Source organism: Sander vitreus, chromosome 15 (assembly GCF_031162955.1).
Source record: "Sander vitreus isolate 19-12246 chromosome 15, sanVit1, whole genome shotgun sequence".
Taxonomy (NCBI): Eukaryota; Metazoa; Chordata; class Actinopteri; order Perciformes; family Percidae; genus Sander; species Sander vitreus.
In genome coordinates this window covers 18233983-18243845 of record NC_135869.1, presented here as the reverse complement: position 1 = coordinate 18243845, position 9863 = coordinate 18233983, and the positions used below count along the sequence as shown (strand labels likewise).

Below are 9863 nucleotides of genomic sequence, written 5' to 3'. Positions count from 1 at the left end.
ATTTGGGAAATCAATCAAAGCTATATTTGGGCTTGCACAGGCCTGTAAAGTTGTTTTTGGTTATCAACGCAAACCCACATTTTAGTTAGTCAATTCAGGAGTGAGAGTTTCTGTTTCTTGTGTCATGATCATTTGTTTAGATTAGACAGACAGGCATAAAAGGCTTAATATGACTTATTGAACTTGCCTAAAAAAACAGTGATGAATTATTATTATAAGCAATTATTAAATGTGTTTTTTTTACTCAAAGAAAGAAATGCAGCCATTAGTTTTAGGATGCAAATTAGTTTGTTATTTAGTTTTGACACATTTGCCATTTAGGTTTACATTTTTAAGACTGTTCTGTTACCTGAGAAAATAAAAAGGTGAATATCAATCTTTTTACTCTCTGCATGCCACAACAAAGTTGCGATAGTCGATTCTTGTTTAGAGTCCATCTAACTTCCTCTCAGTAAAAAAAAAAAAAATCATAATTTTTTTAAATCTACTTTTGCCATTTGACATATTTCTTATGTGTGGACTATAGACAGCAAAAAATAACTTCATTATTTCCTGCCATTCTAAATGTGTCAACATATATATTTTACATCCAACGTATTTTTTTTTAAACATTTGAGTAATTTCTGAATTCACTACATTTACTAACTAACAGCATTATGGAATTGTTTGTCACACAACGTGTCACCAAAAAAAAAAAAAAAATGTATAACTAAGCCCACATAAAAGCTTGAACCAATGGCGGGCAAGTGGTGATTTGGTCCAGCCAATCCCAGCCGGAGGGTGGAGTGACGATTTTAAAATTCCAACTCAAGTTGCTGTAACGTGTAGCTCCACAGCTCACATTGTAGATCACAACTTTCACGACTGCACCTCACATGACAGCATAGGAAAACAAAACTAACGAAGACAAACAAACAGGGAAGCAGAAGGAAAACAACGGACTCACATTGACTGAAATTGTTAAAGGAATTTACTGTGGCGCACCGTGCGTAAAAAGCGCACTGGCCACTTTGCTGCGCGCTTCAATTGGTAACATTTGAGTTTTGTTTTTAATTGAAGATTACTTTTTCGGATTTTCATCCCCAAGGGTCTGAGCAAGTAATGTTAAAAATGACAGAGGAGCATGACAAATGTGGCAGCGACCAGCCGTGCAGTCCATCTGGCACAAACAGCTCCATGTCCCAGGACGAGTCCGACTCCGATGCTCCGTCCTCACCAACGGGCTCCGACGGCCAAGGATCCCTGCTCGCCAGTTTGGGCAAGAAACTAGACTCGGAGGATGACGACCGGTTCCCAGCTTGCATACGGGATGCCGTCTCTCAGGTCCTCAAGGGCTACGACTGGTCCTTGGTGCCTATGCCCGTGAGGGGGAACGGATCCCTGAAGAATAAACCTCACGTCAAGAGACCCATGAATGCGTTCATGGTTTGGGCGCAAGCGGCCCGCAGAAAGCTGGCGGATCAGTATCCACACCTGCACAATGCCGAACTGAGCAAGACTCTGGGAAAACTGTGGCGGTAAGACAACATTTTATTTTATTTTATAAAAAAAGAAATGCAGGGAGAAAGAGAGTGTTAATCAATAATATTCATTTTTTTTTAATAAAAAAGTAGATTTGGGCACATTACATTAGCAGCTTTAGCAATTACATACACAAATATCTATTGATTAAATTTCGGAAAGTTTAGATTTTTAATGTAAATGATTTAAAAGAAATAAAAAGGGCCATTTTCTTCTGACCTCATGACATTAAATAAAAAATGCTCTAAAGTCACTAGAGCCATCTAACCATTTTATCTTTTTATTTTTGTTTAGTTTGACTGCACCCATTTTAATGTTTTATAATTTGTTTTCACCATAGTTTGCTCTCAGAAAGTGAGAAGAGGCCATTTGTAGATGAAGCTGAGCGACTCCGGGTTCAGCACAAGAAAGATCATCCAGACTACAAGTACCAGCCCCGGAGACGGAAGAATATGAAACCAGGCCAGAGCGACTCAGACTCAGGAGCAGAACTGGCACATCACATGTATAAAGCTGAACCAGGGATGGGAGGACTGGCAGGGATGACTGATGGACACCACCACCCTGAACATGCAGGTATGATGTCAAATTTAACCGAAGAAATAAGAAATAATGCGTCAAACACAACTAGTTTGTGAGTTTTATTTTAGGAATTCAATATTTTTTGGCTGTTGTAAATAGTTTGAATCATGAGAGTGATGAACCTTCACTCTTTATGTCTGTTATTATTTTTCAGGGCAGCCCCATGGTCCCCCTACACCGCCCACTACTCCCAAAACAGACCTGCACCACGGGGTGAAGCAGGATCTGAAACATGAAGGCCGTCGTCTTGTTGACAGCAACAGGCAAAACATTGACTTCAGCAACGTAGACATCTCTGAGCTCAGCACTGATGTCATCAGCAACATGGAGACCTTTGACGTGCATGAGTTTGACCAGTACCTCCCCCTCAACGGCCATGTCTCGGGCTCCTCCACCCTACCTTCAGACCACAGCCACGGGCAGGCTCCAGCCCCTGGTGGCTCTTACATTTCCTCATACAGTCATGCAGGCGCCAACGGGTCAGCGTGGAGCCGCAAGGGCACCATGTCCTCCTCTGCTCCCTCCGCCAGCGAGGTGGGCCAGCACCGGCTCCATATAAAAACAGAGCAACTGAGCCCCAGCCACTACAGCGAGCACTCCCACGGGTCACCCTCACACTCTGATTACGGCTCCTACAGTAGCCAGGCCTGTGTCACCTCTGCCACATCAGCTGCCTCGGCTGCAGCCTCTTTCTCCAGCTCCCAGTGTGACTATACTGACCTCCAGAGCTCCAATTATTACAACCCTTACTCCGGCTACCCCTCTAGCCTCTACCAGTACCCCTACTTTCACTCATCCAGGCGGCCCTACGGCAGCCCGATCCTTAACAGTCTGTCCATGGCTCCTGCCCACAGCCCCACCGCCTCTAGCTGGGACCAGCCCGTCTACACCACGCTGTCTCGACCCTGAAGGGACAAGAAACAGTCAGTTCGCACCAGAGACTCATTCAGATCGATGCACTACTAATGAAGGAAGTAAGGAGCAGGTGGAGAAGTGTGTGTAGTAGGCTTCCTGTGACCATTTGAACGTGAAACAAACAAAAGAAAAAAGTGCCTGCTGATTTTATACAAAGTTATATCGCTGCGATGAAAACACTGACTTTTTTTTACACAAAGACAAATTGTGTTGTTGGTGAGCCAAAACTCCTCCATGAGGACATGTCGCCTACATCCTGTACATCCCCCATCTTTTTCAGTTTAAGATTGCACGTGTGTGAACATTTTGAGGTAAAGCAAATGGCCTGCCACCGAGTCAGGTAGGAGAGAAATGCTTTGGCTCAATTCTGTTGTGAAGCAGATGGAGAAGCAGGAAACATTGGAGAACGTACACGGGACCGATTATGTGAATTTGCAGTGAAATTTACATTAATGGCCAGAGCTATATCGCACCCCATTTGCATCTGTCGATCAGTCTTAACTAAATGGCTCTTATGAATCTTATAGTGTCATTTTGGCATAAAAGTCTTATATGTATTTATGTTCAAGCATTATTGTTTTTCTTTTGTTCTTAAGTAGATGAACACATGTAATGTGGGTTTGGTTATTTACAGTGCTGTTTGGTTTTTAATGAAAACAAGGTAAATGAAGTGAAGGACAATACAAGTACAACAATTTCAATATCATTCCATTTAAGACCATTTTTCAGTAACATCTCCATTCCAAGTTGCAAGCAGACAGAGCTGGCCTAACATGCTCGCATAGGACAGAACAGGTGTATGAAAGCTATGCTTGGCAAATTGCGATTAGTCATGATCTAGGGTTAAAGGAAATGGGGTAAAATAACACCACACACTCTGAGTGACATGTCAGCTGGACCTCCTGTATACGTGGATGAACATGTAGGCTATATGTACACGCATCTGTGTGTGTCAGGGAGATAAAGTGCTTCTGCATGTGTGAGCCATTTCCTTGCGAGAGAGATACATATCCCATGATGTAATACACACCAAATGATACTTAATCAACTCTTCAAATTATCTTTGAATTCATCCGTTACTCACAGAAGACTGTTTAGGGTTTAAGGAGGAAATGAAGAGTGTGTGAGTATTTGCCCATATTTATCTCATCAACCAATAAGTGGCAACTCACTGCTGCAGTCTCACGCAAAACGTTTTTGTGCCTTCTAATGCTTCTTGTCAGTATTTCAGTATGAAATTGAATTATTAACATACTTCAGGCAGCACACAATCAGTAATCAACACCAGAGAATCCTACAGTTAACCTACTCCTGATTATATCCTTAATTTGATATCATTCCTTTCAGCCTTGGTTTGTAATGTTCTGTGAGATGCTGTATGCGAAACGTACAGAGCATCCTGCTCTAACTTTTGTCCACGGAACTGTGTTTTGTATATTCTGGTGTATAATTTTGAGAAAGGCTGTGAAAATTATTGTTGTTATATTAACTAGAGTTTCATTCATACATGCACAGCTAACCCATTTGCTGGCCTTTTTTTTTTTTTTTTTTAAATAAAAAGATACTTTTTCTTGATATTTGTCTTTCTGTCATTCTTATTTGCATCCATATTTAGCTTCAACTTTTTGTTCGTATTTGTTCTTTAATATTTGGAAACTACTTGTGAAAAAATAAATGAATAGAATGAATTGCATTGAAGTTTGCCTTTACGCTGGATACCAGCTTGTCTAACATCTGTACTGTGAGCTACAGCTGTGAGGGGAGACCAGTGAATGATTTTATTGTTGTTTTCCAAAGTGACAGTAATCAACCTTCACAGTGAATTGAACTTTACTCAGGTGGACATGTAAGTCTATCAATGACTTTTGCAAAATGAAAAATACATCTTGCTGTAGAGCTCATAAGCTTTTTATCTAGTCAGTTTTTGGCGAAATATTCAGGTGTTGAAAAAAATAAAACTATATAAATAAACTGCCATGTTGCAGCAAAGACCTTAGTGCCACGCTCATAACCTTCTGACCTTACAGGGCCTTGAGTTGACACTGAGTTTATATGTGGCTATAGACGCATCAACCAAAATATTAAGTTCAGATTTCTTTGTTAAACCACCGACAAGAGAGGAATGAGGAGAGATCCCATCTCCGTTGGTTCAGCGGGTAGAATGCTCAAGTTGGCCCTGGCATGCATGCCAAGCAGCCGTCCCTATCCAGCCCAGGGAGAAGCCAAGTGCCAGGGCCGCGCTGCTGAATTTTAATGATTCATTATGCTGTGGAGGGGCTCCATTGTGTCCTTTTATCCGGAGAGCTAGAAAGGAATTAATTGGACAGAAAATAGAAGGGCAAGGGGAACTGACAAGCCATTAAGAGGGTGCTGAATGGACGATTAGATGCACATGGGGGAGGATTTTTTTCCCCCCTCGCTGTCTCATATCACAGTGCTCCACAAACAACAAAAAACCAACAATAACAACCACAATGACCACCAGACCAAACTGTAGAAATCATATCAGCGCACATAATCTGTAGATAATAAAAGAAGATAATACCACAGCAGATGGGGTGTGGGTGGCTCAAGAACGACTTGTTGTTTTTCTTCCCTCAAAGTCTTTTTTTTATCACCAGTGTTTGCCAAATACTTTCAGGAGGAACTCTTGAGAAAGAACAGGAGTGAATAAAAGTGAGGCAAAAAGGCTCTTCAGGGTGCTTGGGTCCTGTTTCCCTGGAACTTGTCCACAGTTTCTGATTGGGCCTCTGGAAAGCCTTACTGTAAATAGCTAAAACAAAAATGAACTGGAATGGGGGACTTCAGTATACTGAATGAATGAATGAATGAATGAATGAACATTTTTACGCTGCAGTTGCAACTTTGCCTGAGAAGAACTGCACATTTATAGACAAAAACTCACATTGGGTACAGTGCACCATACAGTAGATGCCTACACCCACATAAACTCTCCAACTCACATATATGCAGAAATTGGAAATGAAATATAATTTACAGTAATTTTAACACCGCCACACTGAGGCTTTGCTACATTCCAGCTGTCACAGTTATTGTTTATGAAGGAAGGGCGTTATTGGCCGAAGTGGGAGTCGCGGTCTTGGACCCTGAGGACATCAGGGGGGAAGGCGAGATGAACCCAGTGAAACCGGTGCTTCCACCACCTCACCACATCCCATTGTTAGGAGCAGGATAACTCGCCTGGTAATAGTCTTATCCTGTTTAATGAGCCTGGCTGACTCAGGGCATGTTTCGGGGAAAAGAGGGAGCTGGGAACTGTGAAAACTCTGAGAATGTGAGGCTGATTTGCAAGGGAAATGAAGTGGACATAAAGCATGGTTATTGCTGGCCACTGAATCTGCCCAGCCTGAGTCCACTTGATGCACCGAGTCTCTTTTAAGTTCTCTGAGCTAATGTCTCATCATTGATGGCATTTTATTTTGTCTACAAAAAGAAGAAAATATGTTAGCAAATAATAAAAGGAGTTCTACAACAGATGGAGTGGTAACACTTTATAATAATGGTACAGTAATTACCATGACTTCATGCATGAAAAAGCATGAATTCATCATGTAGTACTACCCTTATTTCTGTATGTTGCTTCCACCACAACTGAAATGTATTGATCATTCTCTTACATTTAGGTGATGCCTTTTTGAACTAGAGACTTTCTAGTTAGTTTATTTCATTATAAAATATGCAATAATTTGCAGATAACATTGTGACTAAGAGGTTTGCACCTAGAACTTTAACAACGTATAGATCAATTCAAAATGGCATACAGTAGATTATTTTAAAAAAGCCATCTGACCCACTTGTTTGTTACAGTATGTCACACTGATTCCAAAGCAAACACGTTCAACTAAATTCTAGCCACTTCGCCCAAGTAAATGACTTCCTGAGGCTTATTTTGCCGTGTCTCCTTGTTCTTCTTACTAAATAAAAGGACTCTATTTTGTTATTGGAGACTCCAGTGTTTGCTGGCATGAGCAGGCCAAGCAAAACAGGGTGGCAGACAGAACCAACGTCGACTTCCCCAGTTCCTCACGGATGGGCCTGCAGAGAGAAGGGAGGAAAGCACAGTGCCAACACTCCGGCTCTCGAAATGCCACTAAATTGATGCTGGCTCCTCCAAGGTAACCTGCGATTGGCCAGTGATACTTACATCAACCAGTTCCTGTGAGGACCTGGCGCTAACTTCAATCAGTTTAGCTACTTGTGTGTCTGAGAAGAAAAACAGAGCTTCTTTCAAAGTGTCTGGAAGTCCAAACCATAACGGTTTTGGTTTAAATGTCTATAAAATTGCAGTTTGTTTGTGGTTTAAGGGTTGAAATATATCTTTGTAAATCAAGAGGGATCAAAATAAAGCTCTTTGAAAACTTTCTAATCAGAAAATCTTTAAATCTGGTGCTTCAATAAGGCATGGAAAACAAATTCCCTTTTGAAGTAAATCTGTCCCAGTGGAGTGGCTGATTGTGGTTGTTTACTGAAAAGATAATCAGAACTGGGTCTAAAACTATTGCAAATAATTCTCAGTGTCTGTTTCAACCTGCTCTGAGTGCCAGATGGGAAGGGATAACTGCACTACGGAAAGTCAGAGATTGTCAGTTTTCCTTTACTTTTCTGATAAATGAAACTTACTGGTACTCATTATAAAATTTGGTAAAAATCACACACTCATAAAAGTAAAGGTTTGATATTATTATTTTGCCAAAAGTGGGGTTTATCAGCGCTGTAAAATGGCGAGAGTGATGGTGTTGAAACAAACAGCCACTACAGGTGGAGTGTTGCTAATTTATTTATTTTCTAAAAGGGAGAAAAGAATTCAAGAATATTGAAAAAATACAGCAACAATTTGACATCTGGTCATGTTGTGTTCTCTGAACAGTTGTCCACAGTCTTTCACTATCTTTTTTCATTTGTTCTCTCCTTTTCACTTTTTTCTTGGCACATCTCAATTGTGAATGGGGTGGCAGCATAGCTGCTCATCTTCTTTCCACAGCTTTAAGACTTGTTGATTAGTAACTATGGCTGTGTTTTCATTGTCACAGCTTTATGCTTTTGATACACTGTGGTAGGGTTCCATCCTCATGTACTTTCTCCATCTTTACTTGAAGTTGTCTCATTTCAACCTTTTTCCCTTCACACTTCGTGTCTCTCTACTCATTACAGTGTCTTTACGGTCCTGTGTTAGTCACACAGGAAAGACGATGACTGACGCTAACATGATATTTCTTTGTCCCCTTTGAAATGCAAAGGAGTAGAGCTTTAAAAAAAAGACAAATTATCTAAGATATATAAGAAGCTATCAAGAATTGTACAGTATACAGCCATTACAAAACATCTGACATAAGTTGAGGGTTATTGAGACCCATAATCATTAGTTAGTTTTTTTTTTTAAAGATTACTTTATGGGGCATTTTTAGGCCTTTATTTCCACAGAACAGATGAAGACATGAAAGGGGAGAGAGAGGGGGGAATGACATGCAGCAAAGGGCCGCAGGTCGGGCCGAACCCGCCGCCGAACCAGCGGCCGCTGCGTCGAGGAGTAAACCTCTACATATGTGCGCCTGCTCTACCAGGTGAGCTAACCCGGCCACTAGTTCACAATTTTTATTTCAATGAGGGAATATCTCTTCTGGCCATTGTATTTAATAATGATGAATTAGCATATTACTGGCACCCCTACACACACACACACAACACTGTCACCGATGACACAGGAGAGAGAGAGAGAGAGAGAGAGAGAGAGAGAGAGAGAGAGACTGAGCAACCATCATGTGAGATCTTGTAAGACCCTGGATTGTTAGTGTGGGAGGAACATTTGCCACAAATCGTTCATGCTACTGATGCACAGAGGTAGTAGAGGTAGAGACAAAGCAAGAGCAGAGAATAGAAGAGTGACAAGAAGCCAAGAGAATATGATGACGAGAGAGGAAAAGAAAGAGGATGAGGAGGAAACGCAGAGAAGGCTGGAAAGTCTCAGGTAGAAAGAAAAGAAAGAAAATATTTCTTTCATTTCTCTTGTTTGCGGAGCTGCTTGGCAGAAAGTGCGGCAAGGACAGCAGGCCCAGAGTTTTAAATGTAGCTCAGTGTTGGCAGAGCCGTGTGTGAGCGCACTCTGTGGGAGCAACAATTCTTGTCGCCCAGCGCAACATGGCGATTCAGACAAAACAGCAGAGCCCATCGAAACCCATTTACCCTCATAGTGTATATATACCCCACAAGCCTGCGGTTGGATTTTCTATACTCACTGGCTGAATTCTCACAAGCCCATATACTGTAGTGCCATGAGGAATGCATTTTAAAACCATGTCTGGGATGCCACACTTTCTCTGATTTCTGGGCCATACTTAAAACGGACAGTACACCGCAACATATTAGATGACCATTGCAATATTTGTTTAATACACGTATGATCAGCAACACATGTCCATCCTCTCACACTTGATATATTTTGTGGTATGACAAAGAGCAGGGGAGAGGGGGGGAAAATAGGGAAGAGTTTGTTCTCCCATGTGGTTTTGGCCCATTCTGATGGACTTGGAGCAATGCCAGTCTATCCCTGGTCCAGCCTTTGATATAGATTGGGTTCATTATGTAACTGAATCCATTGTTAAATAATAAAACAATAGGGGGCCAGCAGGAGAGTTGTGTGTGTGTGTGTGTGTGTGTGTGTGTGTGTGTGTGTGTGTGTGTGTGTGTGTGTGTGTGTGTGTGTGCGTGTGTGCGTGCGTGTGTGTGTGTGTGCGTATATTATTTGTGTTGTTTTTGTGGGCCACAGAGGACCTAAAAAGCAAGTGGCTGAAGGGGCATTTACACAACCCACAGTCCAGACACTATAA

General features: G+C 41.6%; 1 protein-coding gene across 1 annotated transcript; it reads left to right on the top strand.

The window, feature by feature from the left end:
* The first annotated feature begins 847 nt into the window (after window positions 1-847).
* On the top strand, window positions 848-4593 carry LOC144530215 (transcription factor Sox-8). The gene is made up of 3 exons (XM_078269697.1): window positions 848-1517; window positions 1862-2097; window positions 2258-4593. The coding sequence occupies exons 1-3, from the start codon at window positions 1102-1104 to the stop codon at window positions 3010-3012; spliced, it is 1407 nt and encodes a 468-aa protein (XP_078125823.1). The 5' UTR covers window positions 848-1101; the 3' UTR covers window positions 3013-4593.
* The last annotated feature ends 5270 nt before the right edge of the window (window positions 4594-9863 follow it).

What these genes read in the sequence shown, in the direction of transcription:
- LOC144530215 (XM_078269697.1), top strand. Translation starts at nt 1,102, where the DNA reads ATGTTAAAAATGACAGAGGAGCATGACAAATGTGGCAGCGACCAGCCG. An exon ending in ACTCTGGGAAAACTGTGGCG is followed by an intron (nt 1,518 to 1,861) that starts GTAAGACAACAT and finishes TTTTCACCATAG; the next exon opens with TTTGCTCTCAGAAAGTGAGA. An exon ending in CCACCACCCTGAACATGCAG is followed by an intron (nt 2,098 to 2,257) that starts GTATGATGTCAA and finishes ATTATTTTTCAG; the next exon opens with GGCAGCCCCATGGTCCCCCT.